At 41.4% G+C, this 24663-nt stretch overlaps 1 protein-coding gene across 1 annotated transcript in view; it reads left to right on the top strand.

Annotated features, from left to right (window-relative positions):
- The first annotated feature begins 1590 nt into the window (after window positions 1-1590).
- SLC13A2 (solute carrier family 13 member 2) overlaps window positions 1591-24663 on the top strand; it is a 35859-nt gene continuing 12786 nt past the window's right edge. Inside the window, exons 1-7 of the mRNA XM_069945821.1 lie at window positions 1591-1727; window positions 17982-18110; window positions 18441-18577; window positions 20140-20447; window positions 20643-20829; window positions 22201-22323; window positions 23358-23579. Coding sequence (XP_069801922.1) covers window positions 1626-1727; window positions 17982-18110; window positions 18441-18577; window positions 20140-20447; window positions 20643-20829; window positions 22201-22323; window positions 23358-23579 — 1208 coding nt within the window. The 5' untranslated portion in view covers window positions 1591-1625. The remainder of the gene's footprint in view (window positions 1728-17981; window positions 18111-18440; window positions 18578-20139; window positions 20448-20642; window positions 20830-22200; window positions 22324-23357; window positions 23580-24663) is intronic.

Genomic DNA, 24663 nt, shown 5'->3' with positions numbered 1-24663 from the left:
CACTTCTATGCTTTACGGTAGGAATGGTGTTCCTTTCATCATAGGCCTTGTTGATACCTCTCCAAATGTAACGTCAATGGCTGTGGCAAAAAAAAGTTAGATTTTGGCCTCATGACTCCAAATTACCTTGTTCCAGAAGTTTTGAGGCTTGTCTCTGTGCTGTTTGGCTGTGCTGGGACTTGAAAAGACTTTCCCATTTTATAGATAAAACGTGTAAAAATAATAAAATAAACATATTATATGTTGTAGCGTGTGTAATTGTCCAATCAATAGTCCTATCAAAATCAAAACACCAGTATTGCTTATTTTTTTTTATTACATTATAGAAAAAAAAGTAATAAAAAGTGATCCATCTCACAATTATGATACTAATAAAAACTAGAGATCATGGCACAAAAAGTGACACCCCCAACAGCACTGTAAGTGAAAAAATAAGTGTTATAAGAGACATTTTAATCACACCTATCCCCCCCCCCCAAAAAAAAAAGTAAAACCTTAGAAAAGTTATGTAAACATGCATATCTCTGTATTCAGACTGACCTATAGAATAAAGATGTTGTACCATAAAGTGCATTACTTAAACATGCCCCCCCCCCCAATTGTAACTATCTTAAAACATCATTAAAATCCATCCATAAAAACAAAATGTGGGGTCCCATCCATTCCCGCATAATAATCACAATTACATTTTTTTCTAGCAGCAGCAAATTCATCCATATAAAGTGAAGTAGTAAAGTGCCGTATGTAATTAGCAGCAAAGTCACAATAAATATATAGCAGCCATTTGTAAAATGTAAACAAACAGATACACAGCAGCAGTACACATATGCTACATCCAATATATGGTCAATAAATATATATCACTGCCCACCGAGTACCTGCAAAGTTGACTGATAAGGTAGATAAATTATTACATACCCACAATTTGTAAAAAAAAAGAGTAATAGGAGTGTGAAGGCGCCAATAAGGTGAATGTGCTGTGGAACAGGGAGAACCCCACCTTAGACCCCGACGCACGTTTCACCTCACTGGCTTCCTCGGGAGGTACTGAGGTGGCGCATGCACCCTTCTTTTTATATCCATGATAGTAAATCAATAAACTATTATTACATTACCTATATGATTGCAAAACGGCAATGTGAACCCAGCCTCAGACCATGCCTATTCTCTATGGGAATATTTCTTTGATAGTGTTTAGGTTTAGGATTGCCTTGGAATAAGCTGTTATAGCCAGAAGTTTTTATTTTATAACTAAACAGTTATAATGGTTAGTGGAAAATGACAGCATACAATTCTGTTTTCAGCTACAGAAACAGTTTACTAATAAACCTGTGAATAGGAATGAGTGTCCTAGCAAGACAGAGGGACTAGAGGGGGCCCAGCACCAGCAGGTACCTGAGAATCATTGACAGTGGTTTATGACTGGGAAAGAGAAACTTTTCACGTGTTTATAGCCTGTTATTGGAGTCATTATCATCTAATCTTCCTCATGTCACCTCCTTCCTTGCTGGCAAACAGGTATAATGCAAGGCTAATGGGAAACACCCACAATTCCATAGGAGCTTCTCTCTGTTTATATAAATTCATGCCAGAGACTCGTCCTCTCTTCAGTACAATCTGCCAAAATGGGTTCTGTCGGCAAATGGATCCTGGCAAACAGGAAATATTTTATCATCTTTCTGCTCCCAATATTTCTCCTCCCGTTGCCCCTCGTAGTGCCAACAACTGTAAGTACTACCCTTTAGATCTATGAATCTGTGTGTATAAAAGATGCCTCTATTGCTATATATTCTTGTATAAAAATGTGTATATTTTGTTTGCTTAACTCCTATATGAACAGCACAAATGGATGCATTGCAGCTGCATAAATAAACATAAAAGTAGTATACATTATAGGGGGAGAGTATATAGTGGGGACGCATTGGCAAATGTATTTATTGTATTTGTTTCGCCCTTTGTTATAATCTAAGGGAAGTATATATGAATACATAAAGCATTGCCTCGCTCAGGTAAAATGTTGGAAACTAGCAGGAATGATCTTTAAATGAAGTTAATAAATACATTCAGGTATGTAACTGTATTCAGACCTATGAACCGTATTGATGAGAGAAGGCTCGCGGCTCATGCTTTGTGCTATCTACTTACATAGGACACAGTTCTCATATATACTCCATGTAAACAATGGAGTCAAATTGATGGGCCTTTTTTATTTTTTTACTGATTAACCTTTGGATATGCAAGATGTAAAAATACACCTATTATATATGTATCTAAGGATGTAGTGCATTTAAAAAGCAACACCGTAGAAATTAGTTAAATGTATTTATTAAATATTTGTGATGAGTTGTAAATAACCTGGTGGGGGACTTAGAAAGAGGGGATACATGAGCAGGTGGGAATTGCTATAGCTAGAATTTTGACATGGGTTGTAGTATTTTATAGTGATGGAAAGCCTTCCTAACCCAGGTAAGGACATTTAAGGCAGTCTAATAGGGTTGTCTCCAGTGCTATCTATAGCTATAGCTAACACATTGTGATATGAAATATGGTAGACACGTGTTATGTAATTGAAAAGATGCCAGGGGTGGCAATCTATCAGTGTAAAGTATTCCTGGGCCTCTGCAGGGATGCTGCACTTTCCTGTGTATGGCAAGTGGTAATGTTGGCCTGGAAATCTGTGGATATTCCTTGGATTTAATTAATTACCAAATATATTCCTTTATTAAAAGAAAATAGCAGCACTGATTGGAGATGGAATATGCTGCAATAGAGGTTTCTTTGTTTGAGATACACATTTTGGGATTATAAATAAATCTATCTTTGTGGGTGCATGTGGTTGCCTTAAAAGTGGTTATGCTGTCTGGAGTCTTTGATGTTGGAAAGCTTATCGTTAGTCTCATAGGATAATTGAATAAACTACAATATCAATGCTCCGTAGCAATAAATAACTGCATACTCATTGGGTATATTATCTGGTATATGTCATTAAATTTGCTGATTTTAGTGTGTATCTTGATTCAAATAGCTTAGGGCTATAGATCAAATAGTAGTTAAGGGGGCTCTGCTGATTCCAAGTTGCTTTTAAAACTCTTGGAACATGTACTTTAAATAACAGAGAGAAAAGAACTTTATAATATACTTACAATTAGAATTATTACTTTCACCGAGATATTTTAATGGTCTTCTACATAGGGTGAATGTCGGTCAGGAGCAAGTGACACTGATCTGCTGAGGAAAAGAAAAATGCCTGATCCTCAGCTGATCGGTCTTCAGAGAAGGCTGTAAAATGTGCTGTTGTCTTCCTGTGTAAACAGAGGTTGTGCATAAAAGAAAACTGACAGCATAGATCTGTATGTATGTGACTGTCAGTTAAACGATCACAAGCAGCATTGTCTATTTACATCTGCACTGCATGTGACACAGCATCCAGGTCTCCTATCCAACGGCTGCCAGCTGTATTTTTAGGCTCCACCTCTCCCAAAATGATTGACAGATGGATGGGGTGGGGCCTGAAGATACAGCAGGAGGCCAGACTTGATGACTGTGCAAAATAAGAGCCTGTGGAGCCTCATTTAAGAGTCTCGAAACAGAGGACTAGCCAGATATCCCTCCGGGAGTGATCCAGCCAAGGGGTGGCTCCTGTATGGAAACCACCAAAACCACCATATTAAGTGGCCCTATAAGCCAATCCACCCACAGACAGCTGTTTCGGGGTGTTGCCCCTCATCAGTGTGGAGCAGGATTCTGGTTAGGTGGATAGATACCTAGCCTTAGTTTTTTTCCTTGTCATTACATTGACTTATTTGGCCACTTAATATGGTGGTTTTCCTAAAGTAGCCTCCCCTTGGCTGGGTCCTTCCCGAAGGGATATCTGAATGGTCCTGTGTTTCAAGACTCCTAAATAAGGCTCCACGGGCTCTTCTTTTGCATATTCATGTTTCCCTTTTGTAGAAGTCGATATACAGATTAGTTCTTTGTATATGTAGTTGTTCAAACAGTAGGTGAGTGTAGTTAGTTTATAGCGGTGGATAATCCACCTCTTACCCAACTTCTAGCAGCTTTCCGGCTGGATAGGCAACTGGTCAGTCGGTTATGGAATCCTCCATTACTCACTGTATCTAACATGTGTCCGTGCCGTCTGTGTTCGCTGGTCTGTGTGGAGCCCATGTTAGATACAGCGAGGAACGGAAAATCGCATAACCGACTGACCAGTTCCCTATCCAGCCGAAAAGCTGCTAGAATTCGGGTGAGAGGTGGATTATCCACCACTATAAACTAACTACACTGACCTACTGTTTGAACAACTACATATACAGAGAACTAATCTGTATATCGACTTCTATAAAAGATACAAGATCACTATTTATACGTCTATGCACATCAGCAAAAAAGACCACAGGCTATATGAACTTAGGATTTTGTACAATAGACTGTTTTACATCTTACATGATCAGAGCTTCCAGTGCAAAGAGCCCTGCACGGACAGCTAATTATGGCTCCCTATTATTGAATACTTTTAAAAAATTTTGGTTCGGTTCGATCCGGCGAACTTTCGTAAAGTTCGGATTCGTACAAACCAAACCTAAAACGAACCTTGCTATAACGGCTGAATAATTGCAGCTACAATAGTGGGAGTCTGATAGGGTATAGTTTTGTTTAGTTGCAGTTGCTATTACAATGAAAAAAGTGGAAAAAATCAAAGTGCAAAAATAGTGAAAAAAAATTAGCCAAGGTGTAAGTGATTACACAGGATATAGGACACAAAGTTCCTTGGACCAAGTAGGGTGGAAAACAGACATTTGACAGTGGAACCAGCAGCAGTAATAGTACTGTATTGGACCCAGTATGGTTTAGAACAGACAATTGACGGAGGAGGAGAAGGCAGTAGCACTTGATTGCACCCAGCCCAGTATGGTTGAGAACAGACTATTTGAGGAGAAGGAGGAGGCAGTACCTGATTGTACCCAGGCCAGTATGGTTGAGAACAGACAATTGACGGAGGATGGGGAGGATGTTCAGCCTTGGGGTGGTGGTCTGGGAATCCTCGCAGATGATGTTGTTCAGCGCACTTTCCAGAACACGGACGAGTGGGATGATGTCGTTGATCCCATAGTCATGCCTGCTCACAAAAAAAGTTGCGTCCTCAAAAGGGATCAACAATTGGCAGAAACCTGTGCACTATGAGGTTTATTACATGTGCCATACAAGGTGTATGACCCAGCCCCCCCTGCTGCACTGCAGAGACAATGTTCCTCCCATTGTCGGCTACAACACTTCCCACTGTTAGTTGATGTGGGGTCAGCCATTCATGTATCTCCTCCCTGATGGTCCGGAGGAGATCCTACCCACTGTGGCTCCATTCACCCAGGCTCACAAAATGGAGGACAGCCTGAGAGTGCCGGTCCTGACATCATTGGTAAGACACCGGGGCAGGTTGGACTGCAGTCAAAGTGGCAGATAGCTGCAAGGTGGTGGAGGCAGAACTGGCCCCCTAAAGCATCAGGGAGGTGACAGTGGCAAGAATGGGCTAGCTTTCTGATGGTCTTCTGGGAGGATGTTGACCCAATGGGCAGTAAAAGACATGTACTGCCCTTGCCCATAATTAAAGAACCAGACATCAACACTGGGGTGCACTGTCTTGGACACCAAGAATCCCAATGAGTCTCCAACATTTTTCTACACAACTGTGCAGTGATGGGAGAGCCGATGGGACTTTTTTTTTTTTTTTTTCCCCTGGGACAGTGATGGGACTTTTTTTGGACTGTCTTTTTTTTTAAAACTTTTTTGGTTGCGGCTAAACGGGGTTCTCCTATTATTTTATTTTGAAGCTTTATTGTAAAGATATAAACTGAGATTTTCACTTAATAAAGTAGATCAGCTTGAACACTGAAGTTGCTTTTATGTGTCTTGATTGATACTTACAAACAGCTGTCACATTACATTTTTGATTAGGCAGAACCCAGGTATATCTGAGGAGACTAATTTAAGGTCTCACCCTAACAAGGATGACATCACACATCTTGATATTCACAGAAAACCAGGATACAAGAGATTATAGGAGTAACTAGAAAATGTACCCGGCACTGCCTAGGTATAAAGTGTCAGTGTTTTAATTAGATTTGTTTTAAAGTGCCCAGGAGGCCAATCTAATGGTATTGTTTCATCTGAGTTAAACAGTGGAATTAGTGTATACCTGTAGTGCATAGTTGGAGGAGTTCTGTATACATACAGTGTATAGTTTTTAGGGATCCCGCATATCTGTAGTGCATAGTAGAGGGGTGAGGGGGCTGTATACCTATAGTGTATAGTTGGGGGGGTCCTGCATACCTGTAGTGTGTAGTTGGGGGGGAGGGGGCTGTATACCTGTAGTGTATAGTTGAGAGAGGTCCTGTATACCAGTAATGTATAGTTGGGGGGGCTGTATACCTGTACTGTACAGTTTAGGAAGTCCTGTACCTGCAGTGTATAGTTGGTGAATGTCCTGTATACCTGTATTGTATAGTTCAGGGTCCTGTATACCTGTAGTATATAGTTGGTGCTGTATACCTGTAATGTATAGTTGGTGGAGGTCCTATATACCTGTAGTGTAAAGTTTGGGGATCCTGTATACCTGTAGTATAGAGTTGGTGAAGGTGCTGTATACCTGTAGTATAGAATTAGTGGAGGTCCTGTATACCTGAAGTGTATAGTTGGTGGAGTTCCTGTATACCTGTAGTGTATAGTTATGGGGTCCTGTATACCTGTAGTGTAAAGTTTGGGCGTCCTGTATACCTGTAGTATAGAGTTGGGGTCCTGTATACCTTTAGTGTATAGTTTGGGGTCCTATATACCTGTAGTATATAGTTGGTGGAGTTCCTGTATACCTGTAGTGTATAGTTTTGGGGTCCTGTATACCTGTAGTGTATAGTTCGGGGTCCTGTATACCTGTAGTATAGAGTTGGTGGGGGTGCTGTATATCTGTAGTGTAAAGTTTGGGAGTCCTGTATACCTGTAATATAGAGTTGGTGAAGGTGCTGTATACCTGTATTATAGAGTTGGTGGAGGTCCTCTATACCTGTAGTGTATAGTTTTGGGGTTCTGTATACCTGTAGTGTATAGTTTGTGGTCCTATATACCTGTAGTATATAGTTGGTGGAGTTCCTGTATACCTGTAGTGTATAGTTTTGGGGTTATGTATACCGGTAGTGTATAGTTTGGGGTCCTGTATACCTGTAGTATAGAGTTGGTGGCGGTGCTCCATACCTGTAGTATAGAGTTGGTGGGAGTGCTGTATACCTGTAGTATAGAGTTGGTGGAGGTCCTGTATACCTGTAGTGTACAGTTTTGGGTTCCTGTATACCTGTATTGTATAGTTTGGGGTCCTGTATACATGTAGTATATAGTTGTTGGAGGTCCTGTATACCTGAAGTATATCATTGGGGGAGGTCCTGTATACCTGTAGTGTATAGTTTTGGGGTCCTGTATACCTGTAGTATATAGTTGGTGGAGGTCCTGTGCACCTGTAGTGTATAGTTTTGGGGTCCTGTATACCTGTAGTGTCGTATTTACCATTAGGCACCCATGGTCTGGTTCCTAGGGTAGCACCTTGCAGAGGGGCAGTACCCTCCCGTTCAGACTTGCCAGAAAATCTGGTGTCTTTTCGAGGGGGGTATGGCGATATTGGTCAGGTCTGGTATAGCGGTGTTATCCAGTCACAGTGTGTCTGCATTGGTCAGGTCTGGTATGGCAGTGTTATCCAGTCACAGTGTGTCGGTATTGGTCAGGTCCGATATGGCGGTGTTATCCAGTTATAGTGTGGCAGTATTGGTCAGGTCTGGTATAGTGGTGTTATCCAGTCACAGTATGGCGGTATTGGTCAGGTGTGGTATGGCAGTGTTGTCCAGTCACAGTATGGCGGTATTGGTCAGGTCAGGTCTGGTATGGCGGTGTTCTCCAGTCACAGTGTGGCGGTATTGGTCAGGTATGGTATGGTGGTGTTATCCAGTCACAGTATGGTGGTACTGGTCAGGTGTGGTATGGCAGTATTATCCAGTCACAGTAAGGCGGTATTGGTCAGGTCTGGTATGGTGAGTTATCCACTCACAGTAAGGGGGTATTGGTCAGGTCTGGTGTGGCAGTGGTAAATGTGACGTCTGGAGCTATTACCTACCAATCTACCAATCTTGCTAATTGCAAACAATGCTAATTGGTGAGTGAGGATGGAGCGTCTTCAGGTTTAGTGCTTAGGGCAGCAGCAGCTGGTAATACTGCCCTGTATACCTGTACTGTATAGATGGAGTAGGGGGTCTTTTATACATGTACTGTATAGATGGAGTAGGGGGCCCTGTATACATGTACTGTATAGATGGAGTAGGGGGTCTTGTATACATGTACTGTATAGATGGAGTAGGGGGTCTACCAGTTATTTCTGTGGATGTTGTGAGGCAGTTGCCCTAGCAACCATTCAGATTCCAGCTCCCTGTGAAAATGAAAGTAGTAATCCTATTGGTTGCTAAGGCTCCCAACTGCCGTTTCCTCTGGGCACCTGTGTGTGCAGTGTGGAGATTTTCCCATTTATCTCTATGGGGCGCTCTTCCCCCTGCCCCTCCCCTCCTGTACATCTGGCGGGGACAGGACCTTCACTCTTCCCGGGCACCCAATGTATCTGTTGGCCAAATTTGGGGTCAAACGGTTCAGGCGTTTAGAAGTCTATACGGGACAGACAGACATACTTTCATTTTTATTATATAGATAATCCCTTGTATCCTGGTCTATTCTGTGATTTTATTTGTTGTTGTTATTTTAACTAGATTCGTTACAAACTTTCTCAAAGTTCGGTTCGGTGACAAACCAAACTTTTTGTAAAGTTCGTAACAAATCGGGTTTGTTACGGTTCAGTTTGCTCATCCCTGGTTACTAGGATGTCTTTTCTTATGTCTTTTTCTTATGAATTTTATCTATGGATATTTTTATTGCATATTAAATTTTTATTGGCATGCAAGTATTTATACACTATCTACCTATACACTTCCCAACATATTAGTTTGGTACAGACTACTTAAGAGCCTACTCACTATTACATTTCTGTTTCTCTTAAGACTTGAGGACTGGAGAAGATGTGCAAGATTACAATTTTTAAACTGATTTTTAAAAAGGAAGTTTATAAAAAAAAATAAAATCTTTCAAATCAACCTGTGCCACAAGTCTTCCGTTACTTATCTGCTGCTTTATGTCCTGCAGGAAGTAATTTATTCTCTCCAGTCTGACATAGTGCTCTCTGCTGCCACCATTGTCCATGTAAGGAGCTGTCCAGAGCAGTAGTAAATCCCCATAGAAAACCTCTCCTGCACACCAGACTATAAAGAATATGCCACTTCCTGCAAGAACTACAGCAGCTGATAAGTACTTGAAGACTTGAGATTATTTAATAGAAGTACATTACAAATCTCTGGCACTTTCTGCCACCAGTTAATTTGAAAGATGTTTTTTGCTGAACTACCACTTTAAATTTCCAGAGCTGCACAAATGATACATGGATTGTTTGTGCAGCCCGGGCCTGTGTAAAGGCACTTAAAATGAATGCCGATCTTATTGATCAGCGCTCATTTCTGGCCTCTATGGCCGATAAATCTGTAGGTCTAAAAGGACCTTGAGTCCTTTGTTGTGATTAGACCAGAGTGACAGCCAGGGCCGGGACAAGGACTTTTGGTGCCCTAGGCAGAGAAGGCAAATGCCCCCCCCCCAAGTGTATAGCCCCCACTTAGTGTATATCAAAGGGCTCCAGACTTTTTACACAGGGGGCCAGTTCACTGTCCCTCAGAGCGGTGGCGGGCGGGACTATATGCTGCTGTTATATCTGGTCCGTGGGGAGCTGTTGCTGCTGGAGGATGACACTGTCTTTGCCCATGAGGAAGAGGTGGATTATCATACTACTCATCTGTCTATGGTCCGGAAGAGGAGCTTCGGGGGGGGGGGGGAAGCTTAGGATGGTGGAGTTGTAGTTCTACCAAAGCCATACAGGAGCATGCTGGGAGTTGTATTTCTACCACAGCCACACAGGAGCATGTTGGGAGTTGTATTTCTACCACAGCTAAACAGGAGCACGCTGTGAGCTGCAGTATTACTACAGACACACAGGATCATTCTGGGAGTTGTAGTTTTGATTGGCTGAGCGCACATATAAAGAGCGGGTCCGCGGCACAGTGACTTCATTGTGCCGCGGACCGGCGAAGAGACAACATCGGACTTCGGAGGGTGAGTATAAAGCTCTCCCCACTTAACCCCTTCCTTGCTGGTATGGGTGCAGTCTGACATCAGTTTGGCCCCCAAGGGGTTAAGGTGGATGCAATGTATCCTTCTTTACCCACTTGGGTGCCAGACTGGAAGCAGGGATCTGTAAAGATGCTGCATACTGTAAGGTATGCTCACAATGATGGGTGTTGTGCTCCTGTTTGTGTTTTTTGTGTGTTTCTCCCTTTTTGGTTTTCAGATATCGGTATCCTGTGGATTGCGTCGGATTCGCTGGACTGCGTCAATTTTTTAAATAAAATGGTCAATGAGGGGTGTGAGGTGTTTTTATTTGAATAAAAAAAAAATTCTCTTGTGTGTTGTCTTTATTTCTTTACTTTATAGACTTAGTAATGGATTCCGTCTATTAGACGGCTTCCACTACTAAGTCAGGGCCTAGTGTTAGCCATTTTATACTAGCTAACACTAACCCCCCCCATAATTACCCCAGTACCCAATGCCACCAGGGGTACTGGGAAGAGCCAGGTGCCAGTGGTCCTTGAGCATCAAAATTGGCGCTCCTGGACTGGGCGGCAGCAGGCTGGTAAAATTTAGGCTGGGGAGGGCCTAAACCAATGGCCCTTCCCACCCTGGTGTTACCAGGCTGCTGTTGCTTGGTTTTTAACCCAGCTGGTTATGAAAATAGGGGGGACTCTATGCGTTTTTTTTTTTTTTTTTTCAAATTATTTATTTATTTAATAAAAAACATATAGGGTTCCCCCTATTTTCATAACCAGCTGGGTTAAAAACCAAGCAACAGCAGCCTGGTAACACCAGGGTGGGAAGGGCCATTGGTTTAGGCCCTCCTCAGCCTCAATATTACCAGCCTGCTGCCGCCCATTCCAGGAGCGCCAATTTTGACGCTCAAGGACCACTGGCACCCGACTCTTCCCAGTACCCCTGGTGGCATTGGGAACTGGGGTAGTAATGGGGGGTTCAGTGTTAGCCATTTTATACCGGCTAACACTAAGCCCTGACTTAGTAGTGGAAGCCGTCTACGGCTTCCACTACTAAGTCTATAAAGTAAAGAAACAACCGCTGGTCATCGACGTAGTCCAGCGAATCCGAGGTAATCCACAGGATACCGATATCTGATAAACAAAAAGGGAGAAACACACAAAAAACACTCAAACAAGAGCACAACACCCATCATTGTGAGCAGTGTTGTGCACCTTACAGTATGCAGCATCTTTAGAGATCGCTGCTTACAGTCTGACACCCAAGGGGTTAAGGGAGGATGCATTGCATCCCCCTTAACCCCTTGGGTGCCAGACTGATGTCAGACTGCACCCATACCAGCAAGGAAGGGGTTAAGTGACCCCCTTCCTTGCTGGGATGGGTGCAGTGCAGGGGAGGGGGTGGGGAGAGCTTATCTCTTCGCCGGTCTGCCGCACAATGAAGTCACTGTGCCGCGGACCTGCTCTTTATATATGCGCTCGGCCAATCAGCTGAGCGCACATATGAATCAAAATGTTTCTTCTAATAATGCTATTGTGATAGCATAATTCGAAGAAACATTTAATGTTTTAATTAAAGTAAAGTATTAATTATTACATTGAGCTCTATTACCGGCAATATGAACCGGAAGCTTCCTGTAATAGTTAATATAATTAATTAATAAAACACTTTTTCGTTCTAAAAAAGTTATTTTAGTTGTTCAATAGTTTAATTAAAACAAATCCATACTTTTGCAATTAAATATACTGTAAATATATATATATATATATATATATAAATATACATATATATATATATATATATATATATATATATAGTGGTACCTCGTTTCTTAAACTTAATTGGTTCCGGAAGGCAGTTTGAAAACCAAGCAGTTTGAGAACCGAGCAGTGTTTTCCTATAGGAAATAATGTAAATGTGTTTAATTGGCTCCAGCAGCCACCAATAATTACCTACAATACTCATTTATTACATTGATAAGTGTCCGGTGTAATCTCTACAGTACATTACAGAACAGCACTACGGCACTATATACTGTACAGTACATTATACACAAGAAACATTCAACAAAGCCAGCAATTATATTACAGTAGTCACTAACTCCTCACTCATCCTTTACTGTATAGAGTCCCCCCCCCCCATCCCAGTACATCCCAGCATGGGAGATGGTGATGCACTGACTGTACTACTACTGTACTGTATATGCACTCCAGCAATCTTATACAGTACTGTACTGCTTGTGAAGCCTCACAATTGCTAAACTCACTAGTTAAAACCCACCATCCATGCACAGAAAAACGTTTAGATACCGAGTACTTCAAGACTGGGAGCCCGAAAAGTGTTTGCGAACCAAACAGAGTTTGAGAACCAAAGCAAACTTTTCTTGAAAATACAGTTTGAGTTCCAAGCAGTTTGAGTAGTTCAAGAACAAAGGTACCACTGTATTTATTTTAACAGTATATTTAATTGCACAAGTATGGATTCGTTTTAATTAAACTATCGAACAACGAAATTTTGTTTTATTAATTAAATATATTAACCAATACAGGGATCAGCATTATTGCAGAGGATCGCTAACCCTGGTAATGCCGATCCCTGTATTACTGATTCCCTGCTTTCCCAGGGAGCTGAAACTTTATTAAAACAAAACAGCTAAACAAACAATTGTTTAGCTGTTTTATCGAACTCGAACCTGAAGCTTTGCAAGATGCTCGTCCGAGTAACGAGTACCATCGAGTACAATCGAGTTCTTTAATACTTGAACGAGTACCAAGCTCAGGCGAGCATGCTCGCTCATCACTACAGATAACCTCTCTATGTAACAGGACCTCAGACTAAAGGCGGTAGAATATGCAACCATCTGTGGGTTTAGCTGACTGACTATGCTGCATGGTGGCCTTTTGACTCTCCGCCAAGAAGGGTCGAGCACATTGGGTTTTTACCATCCAACCCTATTGTTCTGGAAGCAATAACCCAGCACCACAGCTTTCTGGTTGCAGCTTACCCTTCCCCTCCCCATAAAGGAAACAGGAATGTTCAGCCATGCCAACATTCATGTATTCACTGAAGTCAGGAGAGATAACAGTTGTCCGAAACATTATTGAATGTGCACGGTCATCTTAAAGAGGTTGTACACTTTTATGAAATGCATTTAAACTGTAAACTAATGGGATTTACTGCTGCTTTGCCGATTCCAGATCTGTCTGTTTGTGCTCCTGTCCTTTCAGTGCAGCTCAGGCAGTATGTATATGACATGCTCCTCTGTGTGCAGCCATTTCATAGATGGAATTACCTAAGCTGCGGTGAAAGGACAGGGAAGCAGGATGGCGGGTCTTCAGCAATATGAAAAATAGACACATCACAAATCAGTAGTAAGTTAGTTCATCATATATATGCATTTCTTATAAAAATTGCCAACCATTTCCTTGAAAGGCCAGATCACAGTCAGGTGTAAGGTGTTCAATGAAGGTCCCCGCTCTGGTCCCCGGTTCCCGGCCGCTTCCTGGTGTCTGACGTGGGCCCGAGACGTGACGTCTCAGGTCCGCTCAGCCAGTCAGTGACGGAGGCGGGATTCGTTTCAAGTCCGCTCAGATCTTGCCTCTGTCACTGACTGGCTGAGCGTATTGTCTCGGGCTCGCGTCAGACACCAGGAAGTGTCTGGGGACCGGAGCGCCGCGATGCGGGGCCCACCGCTGGTACCGGGAAGGTGAGTGGACGTCGTTTCCCTCAGCCACCTCCTCCCTGGTCCCAGGAAAAAATGCCCCCGCTGAAATACCCTTTAAAGCTAATCTGTACCCACAATCTAAACACACCAAACCACTTGTACCTTCGGATAGCTGCTTTTAATCCAAGATCTGCCCTGGGGCACAACAGTAATAAATGACCCCATGGTCTTTTGTGTTCCACCTGTACTTTTGGGAAAATTTCAGTAGTTCTTGATTAACCGTGTTTTGATTTTACTACATTATGTGGCCAATTACGTGTCAAGCTCTGCTGTTTCCTGCGAATGTGTTACATATGTTTGAGATACCCTTTTAAGGGTAGTTTCACACGGACTGGATTCACAGGGGATTTCACGCTTCTAGTTTGCAACTAAATCCGCTGCGAATTTTCATTCTGCTGCGAGTATGTAACCCAGCCCCTTTAACCCCCCCGCCGCTTGCAGCCCACAGCAAACAGTACAATACCTGCTCGGCACCGGGGCTGCATGTGAGGCTCCCATTGGTTCCTCTTACCCAATCAGTAACTGCGGCGGGGCCATGCACTGATAGTAACAGAATTCGCAGCGGATTTTGCTGCAAACTTGCAGCGTGAAATCCGCTGCAAATCCTGTACTTGTGAGGCTACCCTAATACTTTAATTTATTTCTTTTATTGGTTAATATGTTATTGTATTTTCCATGTGTCAGAGACAGACAGCATACTCTTTTTAGTTTTTAGTTATTTTTTATTAATTATCATCATCACTGATTAGTTAGGTTGGCCCGGTCTGTTGGTGCTTATTTAAAAGATAAACTCTATGGACTTTGCATTTATTCACCTCAATACACCGTTGGAACAAAATTATGTTTTGCAGTTCAGCAGTGCGTCATCTATAAGGTGAGATAAGTCCATTGCCTGAGGGGGCACCGATCCCTGACCTTAGGGGACCACATTTTGACTATGTTCACACTACGTAAAAAAAACAGAAAAGGTGTTCACTTTTTCTATTGAAAAAGACATCCTTTTTTTATTTGATTTAATTGACTTCAATGGGGAGGTCTGTCATTTTTATTGTAGGTACACTGCAACGGTGAGTGACAGAATCAATAAAAATTCCAGATAATCACATAATAAAACTTTTTTATTGCACTAAATTAGTATTTGATCACCTACCAACCAGCAAGACTTTTGGCTCTCACAGACCTGTCAATTTTACTTCCAAAACATCTCCCACTTTACACTCATTACCTGTATTGATTGCACCTGTTTGAACTTGATACTAGAGATGAGCGAATTTGCCGAAGTTCGGGTTCGTATGAACCTGAACTATCGGCTTCTGATTCCCACTGTCTGCAGCCTCTGTGAACAGGGTGAATACAGCCTTACGGACCGCCTGGAAAACTGGGATACAGACATTGGCATAGGCTGTATCCCAGTTTTCCAGGCGGTCCTTAGGCTGTATCCACCCTGTCACGGAGGCTGCAGACAGCGGGAATCAGAAGCCGATAGTTCAGGTTCTTACAAACCCGAACTTTGGCAAATTCGCTCATCTCTACTTGTTACCTGTGTAAAATAAACACCTGTCCATATACTGTCCAACTTCTTCACAACAGCCAAGAAAAAAGAGCTGTCTAAGGACGCCAGGGACAAGGTGAGGTTCGCCAATGACCATCTGCATGATCCAGAGGAGGCATAGGAGAAGAACATGTGGGCAGATGAGACCAAAATAGAACTTTTTGGTATCAACTCCACTTTCCAAGTTTGAAGGAAGAAGAAGGATAAGTACAACTCCAAGAACACAGTCACAACCGCGAAGCATGGAGGTGGAAACATCATACCTTGGGGGTGCTTTTCTCTAAAGGGGACAGGATGACTGCAACGTATTGAAGGGAGGATGAATGAGGCCATGAATCATGAGATTTTGCCAACAACCTCTTTCAATGACTCCTTAGGGCTTCTTCTTTAGCCATCAATTCAAATGTCAGTTATGCACACCTGAGCATGCTTGAGCTGCACTCATTTGTGTTGTGGTAACCCAGGGCAGCCAAGTTGTGTTAGCTAAGGGGTGTGGTAGTCCACCTTCTCAGCTATTGTCACAGTGGCTAAGTGGTATTTGCCCATTAACCCCTTTCCGCAAAAGGACCTTCCGGGAAATGCAAAATGACGTTCCCGGAAAATCATACACTCCCTGCCTCCCCCCTCTGTCCCTAGCGGCGATCGGGCAGCAGGAGGAGGCTGTGTCACACAGCCTCCTCCCGCTGCCTCTGCCCGGAGGGGAGCCGCGCTCCCCCCCGGGCAGTTCACCCCATATACACCGTGGTCGGTGTGGTCTAAGGAAACCTTGCACTTTTTAGCAGAGTTCCCAATAGGTACACCTAAATGTATAATCATGCCAATTATCTGATATTCACCCACTTTATAAAAATGAAGTTCACACCCATCTGACTATTACGTGAATCTTCAGACAAACTATAAATCCTCATATCTCTGCAACAAATGGAGGTATCATGAATCTGCAAAGAATTGTCTAATCAGGGCACTCTCAGCTATTTTATGATAGCAACATCTCATTTCTTGAGTTGATAATGATTACAGGTCCTCTGTAACAGTGTAACTGTATAGTGTTTCAGATGTACAGCACCTAAAGTCTATTAGTTGGTAGAAAAGTGAATGTCTTGGACAATATTTTGATACTTTGATGTTCATATACCCTACTAAACTATTGTTAAATCTTCTTTAATGCGCTTAGACTTTAAATTTAGTATCTGCTTTATTTTAGAAAAAAGATTAATGGAGTAATTTTGAAAATAGTAAAACCTCTACCATTGTATCAGTCCCTAGATTAATGCTGTCCAAACCACAGACAGCATGAATCACTGATAGGCTCCTTTATCACATCAGTGTACAAATCACTCTGAACAGCTGGGCTGTGTAACCTCAGCTAGAATGAGGACTATGATTCATTGGGGTGGTTCCCAGTCCTGATTGACAAAACTCTCCCTTTATGTAAGTAGGGAGAAATCTGTTAGTTAGGGTCAGCAGACCACCCCAATATCTCAAAGCACTGGTCCTATAGTTCCAACTATGATTACTCTAAAACAGCAAAGCCACTATGAGTGAATCATAGACCATTATGATAGGGAAGCCTGCCAGTGTTTTATGTTGCCTGTGATTTGAGTAGTATGAAACTGGTGACAGGTTCCCTTTAAGAATCATGTCACCTGGCTGATGATCTTTTGAATCATACTTCCTGATTACAATACAAGTAATCTTACTCACGTTGTTGGCTGGAATGCCATGAAAAAGAATTGAAAGGAATAACCTTTGTGAACCTTGGAACTTCCTCCAAATGTGCTGTTATATTATTGCAATAAAAGTAATTGGCTTGGCTCTAATGCATTATGAAACAGCTAAAAACTGGAAAAAGAACTATTTATTTTCTATATATACATCCACCCAAACTACTTTTTAATATGGTTAACTTGGGTTCCTTTTACACCGACTAGTTATCAGCAGACAGGAGCCTTCACTGACAATAATCTGCCCGCCTAAAAGGTCCAGTGAGCAGCTGATGAACAAGAAGTCTCTCTTTCATTGGCTGATCACATCTTTTGTGCAGACATTAAAATTATCGGTAGTCACCCGCTAATACTCCTATGTAAACAGGAATGTGTAGGCGACTATCATGAATTTAGGAGGCCGCACCATTAGACTTTATAAAGGCTATGCAGATGAGTGCTTAGCCACCGGTCTAGTAGTAGCTTTAAAGAGCAGTGGACTACAAATAGCAAGTCGAAGGTCCCAAGCTGCAAGTCACTGATTGACCCAACCTTTCCTTATGACCTTTCCTTTCCTATTCTCTATTGCATCTGATTTGTGTTGAGTGAACTTCAGAAAAGTGTCAAATTCCAAAGCTGGTACTACTAAAAACATACAATATTGCAGGTTTCTTGATGATGAGCTGTCAGGACATCATCAATGACCACTTGTCTTAAGAAGGGGCTAACATTGCTGTAGGTTTATGTAACACTTATGTTTCTCTATATTTCTATGCAGGAAGCAAGCTGTGGCTATGTGATCATTATAATGGCTCTATTCTGGTGCACAGAAGCTCTCCCGTTGGCTGTTACCGCCCTCTTCCCAGTGGTGCTATTTCCAATGATGGGTATCATGGACTCCACAGCAGTAAGATATCTTCTCTCGTGCAATAAGTTTTTGTTTCTTGTTTTGTATTGACAATTTTTACACATAAAATGGTGATTGTTGTCAATATTCACAGTTTTGGTCAAAGACGTGTAAGTTCCTCAGCTTTGTATCAGATGGGTTTGGTCTGTCCTGATAGCAAATAGTTTGGATTCTTCAGGAATCATGATGTTGTATAAGCATGGCTATTTTATAGTCTTAGCCAGTAGAAAATGAACAGGTCTGAAAATACTATTATCATTTATTCATAATCTAGAAATCACATACACTTAAAATATCAAATTTCTCTTTCTGCTTTTTTTTTTATTTCAGGTCTGCAGTCAATACCTGAAGGATACTAACATGTTATTTATTGGAGGGCTACTAGTGGCAATCTCCGTAGAAAAATGGAATTTGCACAAGAGGATAGCATTAAGGGTATTGCTGATTGTGGGAGTCAAACCTGCTCTGTGAGTTTCCGCCCTATGGAATTTTTCTGTGCACTTGGGTCACAGGGGTAGTTGATACTCGCAAGCTGTAAAAGAGATATTGTTGGGCACTAATACACACTAGCCTCCCACTCAGGAACCTAAGGGTTTTCCCATCCCAAAAAGTTATGCCCTATCCACAGTATAGGGCATAATTAGGAGATCATGGGGAGTCTTATGGCTGGGGCCCATCATAACCCCAAAATCCCCACTGGATAGAGCAGCAGGTCATGCTGTGCACCAGCGCTCCATTCAATCTCTATAGAACATATATTGCATATAAATGGTCCGGCGGCATGCATGTTTGGCCCGCCACTAGTATGTCAGAGTCTCTCGTCTAAAAATTGTGGGGGAAGGGGCTCCAGTGGTCAGAAGTGAATTGATCAACATTATGCATTTCCAACCACTGCTTCATTTAACCCGGGGGACATGGGACCCCTGTTCTCGTGATTGGTGGGGTTCTGACCACTCCTGCAGACAGGTGATAGAAGTGGTGGGAACACCCCTTCAACCTTCCAGAGCAGACAGTGACTACAAAGAACATCTCCTGCTTTGGAGGACGTGGCATATCCACCATGTATGATAGACAACTCAATTTAATGTAGAATTTAATTCTTAATTAACCCTATGTTGCAGATTATTTGAACACTTGTTGTTGTGTTCAGCTGTTCATTGGTTAAAGCTTAAGATTAAAGGGCTACTTCAGAGACAAAAAAAAATAGTTTTTAATAGATTGCTTTAATAAAGTTATATTACTTTGTTGCAATAAGAGGCGACATGGCCTCTCTGCTACCACTACTGTTTTTGTCTGCACAGTGCTAAACAGAGCAGGATGCCGCCCGCCATGTACTGTATATCCTTATATACCGTAAACAGGGGGAAGAGGCTGCCAGACACAACTGCCCAATCCTGGTGTCCAGCAGCCTTTGCCGCAGTGCTAGAAGATAGCAGTAGATCATGAATTGCAGAGCCTAGAGCCCTGCAGTTCCCAACACAAATGGTGGTGGTAGCAAAGAGGCCATGTTGCCCCTTATTGCTGCCAGGCACCAGAAGTACTTACAAATACAAATGAAAAAAAAAAGCTACACTTTTAAAAAAAAAAATAATAATATATATATATATATATATATATATATATATATATATATATATATATACATATTAGTAACATATTAATATAGTAATAGTAGTCATATAACTTTTTTAAAGCAAAAAATAAATAAAAAAAAATTATATATATATATATATATATATATATATATATTATTATTATTTTTTTAATAGGGTCCTTTAAGAAAAAGATTTCTACTGTATAGTAGACATTTCCTTCAAGCAACATATCTAACTTTGTGGATTTCTTAATTTAAGTAATTGTAATAAGATTAAGCTGTAATACCACATACAGTGGCGACATGGAGCTGTGATTGGTTGCTATCTTCCCGAGACATGAATTTATGTTTCCTATTGATAAATCTTGGCCAAATGTTCAAAGCATACCAAAGTGTAAATTGACCTCATAACGCTCATTTGTTTTTATTCTCTAGGTTGCTTCTGGGATTTATGATTGTTACAGCTTTCTTGTCTATGTGGATCAGTAATACTGCTACAACAGCCATGATGATACCGATAGCACAGGCTGTGCTCGAGCAACTTCATAGCTCTGAGGAAAAATTAGATGAGCTTACAGCTGACCAAACAGAGAAGATCGAGGGCCAGCTGAATGGGCATGTCAACCAGCCTAATGGGGATGTAAAGGTCGCCTCTCCTACAGAGCAAAATGGCAATATAAATGCAGGCTTTAACATATATGAAACACAATTGACAATTGCAGAGCCCATAAAACAGGAGAAAAGTAAGTTCTGAACGAATGCACAACTGTACATTACAGAATCTCGCACGGATTCGAACCTGAAACAGCTATTACATAAATGTACTGTATATGTCTACAATATGTATAGTCAATAGTCAACAAACAAACAAAAGAGATGCATCTTCTTTATAAAAAAAAAAAAATCAAAACTTTTTGAACTGGCTTGTAATTTTTCAGGTGTGACATTAGTTGAAATTGATCTAGAAGATGACCAACTGAAGGAGAGGCAAGCTCGAAGGCTAGAGAAACACCTTAAACTCTGCAAAGGAATGAGTCTCTGCGTATGCTACTCTGCCAGCATTGGTGGCATTGCAACACTAACCGGCACCACACCTAACCTTGTCATGAAAGGACAGATGGATGAGTAAGTGCTGAAATGCATCTCCTATTTATAGATAATACCATGTAAGGATTTTAATGTGGTAACTTAAACCGACTGATTGAAACAAAGTATATCAGTTAGAGTTTCCCAAAATTTTTACCTTTGTTCTAAAACAATACCACATTACTGACATTAGTTCATTCATTCTTTGAACACAAAGCTAATTTTACAGGCTAAAAGGATAATGGTAATAATGGAATTGCAGTATAGGGTTAAGAGGTTAACTCCCACCGAAAATCTGCAGGTGGCGGGGGAGGGGGGGGGGAGAAAATTATAAACAAGTGAATTCACCCATCCCCGTGCATCCGTTGTGCCACTCCTGGGTCCAGTTTACAGCAGACGGCTGTCATCTTCTGCTGAAAACCTGGTACGTCATGTACCCCACTCTTTAAGCTGCAATATCACGGCCCGGCTGAGTAATTGCCTACCCAGCCAGCGAGTGACTAGTGCAGTGTCCCGTCTCATTCACAGATTGGCTCATCCGGGGAGATGACGTGGCACTAGCACAGCTGCAGGCCCCCGGCTGCTGTTAACAGGACCATGGAGCAGCGCTACAAGACTTGAGGAGGGGGGAGTTTACTTTTTGTTACTGACTTATTGACTGATGCACCTTATGGCCATGTTCACACTACATATATTTGTAATAAAAAACAGCAGGATGCAACAATAACCGCTGTTTATTGACAGTGTTAAATCACTGTTTGAACACTAACTAATGTAATCAATATACGGGTTTCCCTACACTGAAAATGTAGATAATAGTTTTTATCAATGAATTATACTGATTTACACCCTGGTGTGGAGTTTTCACATTATTTGTGACGTGTGATGATACTTGGTGAAAGTAACAATGTTTATGACCACAGTGCCCTGAATATTTAGTTAGAGCGGTACTATTAGCAGGTTTGGGCCAATGGACCTGTTGAAACCACTACTGTTATTCTTATTTCGGTCGGTGCTGGTATTGTGCCATTTTTTGATAATTTTGCATATGATATTGAGGGGTTAGGAGCATTATGAGCACCAGCAGATGATCAGTGGCAGATATATTTTTTACATTTTTTCTTGACATTTAGAGCATTTATATATAAATAAATATAAGTAAATATATTTTTCCAGAATGCCCTTTCAGAAGACTTCACTCTTATTTTTTGAAGGTGGTCCCAATCCCTATTAGGTGTAATCTATGTTCCCTAATTTATTCACTGAACATTAAACTTTAGGTCACTTAATCTATGGGATAAGATGAAAGTGATATGTATATGCTACCAATATTAATACCTATTCTAATTTGAATGATGGATATTAGCTCCTAAATAATTACCTGTAAATGTACTGTATTGTTTTGGACAGACTGTTCCCTGAAAATAACAATGTTATCAATTTTGCGTCATGGTTTGGATTCGCCTGCCCTACAATGGTTGTTCTGCTTGCTCTTTCCTGGATATGGCTGCAGATTTTGTTCCTGGGAACTAAGTAAGTCTGCGCTAGTAATTTTATTAGTGAATTCAAGAACCAAAAATAATGTCAAAATTATTATATCTGATTTAAGGTTTTTTGCTTTATTGCTGCTTAATCGGAAGAGACTGTGAACACATGTAGCATTCAGTATGTTAAGGCACACTTTTATTTTGTAATGTACAGTGTCCTGCTTACTGGACACTATCCTTGTATCTCCCTATAGAGAAAGTGATTGGTCTGGACTGAAGATGGGCGAACCTCGAGCATGCTCGAGTCTATCCGAACCCGAGCATTCAGCATAGCGGGGGCTGCTGAACTTGGATAAAGCCCTAAGGCTATGTGGAAAACATAGCATGTCTAGCATGTTTAGCATGTCTGGAGCTATCCCATACAAACATGGGGGACATACTATCTCCGTACAGATGTCCTGGGTCAGATTTAAACCCAGGACCCCAGTACTGCAAGGCAACAATGCTAACCCTAAGGGCCCTCTTACATGGCCCAATACTGAGAAGGAAACGAGCTGTTAAATCCTCCTAGTTCCCTGCTCGCCGTCTGTGCTGTCTGTACACGCACAAACATCGCGCAGGAAGAAGCGGTGGGGGGGGGGAGGGGGAGCAGCCAGAGTAGGTGCTAAAGATCATCCAGGTAGCCCATAGAGGAGAGTGGCGGTCTAGTGCCGTCACTCCTACTACACAGAGCGGGTAGCAGACCGTTGCTATCATTTTCAGGATTTTAGGACATGTTGAAAGACAACGATCAGCCGACATTGCCATTCCATATGAGGCGTTACATGAAACAAATATCGTCCAGAGCGGCCGGTAAGTATAGCTGAAAATCATTTCATGAAGTAGGGCCCTAAGCACCCTAGCAGGATAGAGCTGCTTTGGTTTTCAGTGCTAAGCTGCCTCCCACCATAAAGATTCAGAAAGACATGGTGAGACTATAATGTCAAAGTCCCTTTAAGACTAGGAAACGGAAATGTTTTCCAAGTAGGAACTAGTCTTTATAAATAATATAAGCTGAACCTGGGTGATTTGTTCTTCTAGATTCAAGAAAAACTTTGGCTGCGGTGGAAAACCAGAAGAAAAGGAAAAAGAGAAAAGAGCATATAAAGTTATTTCTACTGAACACAAGAATCTCGGGCCTATGACTTATGCAGAAATCTGTGTTCTGGTCCTGTTTATCTTGCTGGTTATATTGTGGTTTTCAAGGGATCCAGGTTTCATGCCGGGATGGGCAACAATCAGCTTTAACAAAGGCGGCAAAGAGTAAGTATACTGTATGTGCAAGTCATTTCATATACATTACCCACCTGTATTACTCAGATTTGTTATGTATATATAAAAATTTACTGTGTGCTTGGTCTTTGGTTTGGTCAAAAAAAATTGAAGGGCATTTTGCAGAAGCATCTAGTTATCTAGGAATAATCACCTGGGTATTCCTATACCTTTATGTACAGCAAATAGTTAAAATTCAATACAGCGCACTAGCTAATGCTTCCAAGAATTGTGAAGGATATTTTCTTTCATGTTTGACTGTGTCCATTCATTTAATTTATTCATTTAATTCAAATTAAAACATTTTTTTTCTGTCACCTTCTAAAATCCATAATGCTTTTACTTTTTCCCTGAGTTTGTAGGGCAAGTTTTAGGTTTTTATTGGCACCCTTTATTTTACCATATAATATACTGAGAGGCAATCTGTTTTTTGTTTGTTTGTTTTGTTTTTTTAATTCACAGTTTGGTAAAACATTATTTTATGGATCAGTTTAATTACAATACTACTACATTTTGTAAACTTTTGTTGATTTGTTCTGCACCCTATAACTGTTTAACCTTTCTGTCTATGGGGCTGTGTAAGGGCTTATTTTTGTGCTATGAGCTGCAATTTTTATCTATTAGATTTTTTATCACTTTTTTTTCTGTGTGATGTGACCAAAAATCCATGGTATTTCTTTCTTGCTTTGTTTATGGCATTCACTGTGTAGTTTTCTATAACTTTACATTGTGAGGCCATGTTCACACAAATCATGTTTACATAAATCACGGCCGTTGTTGCAATCTGCTCCAGCCGCACGCTCCATTGTATGCAGTGGCGAATTGAGATGCGGGTGTACACGGGTGCGCCCGCATCCCAATTCACCAGAAATTAAGATCATCTGGCCTGTACTCCAGTACCGGCTGGGATGATCTTCAGTTACATCGGTCTTTCTGTTACCCGGTCGGGTTGTACATTTCTGTACATGATAATGCTAAATATGTCTTTTAGAGTTTAGATTTTTTTTATTTGAAAAATGAGGAAAAAAGAATGAATTAAATTTTAATGCACGCTGGAAAAGTCTGCAATCCTAAA

This window comes from Dendropsophus ebraccatus, chromosome 11, assembly GCF_027789765.1.
Source record: "Dendropsophus ebraccatus isolate aDenEbr1 chromosome 11, aDenEbr1.pat, whole genome shotgun sequence".
Lineage (NCBI taxonomy): Eukaryota > Metazoa > Chordata > Amphibia > Anura > Hylidae > Dendropsophus > Dendropsophus ebraccatus.
The sequence above is the reverse complement of the archived record's forward strand: the minus strand, read 5'-3'. Positions and strand labels throughout refer to the sequence as shown.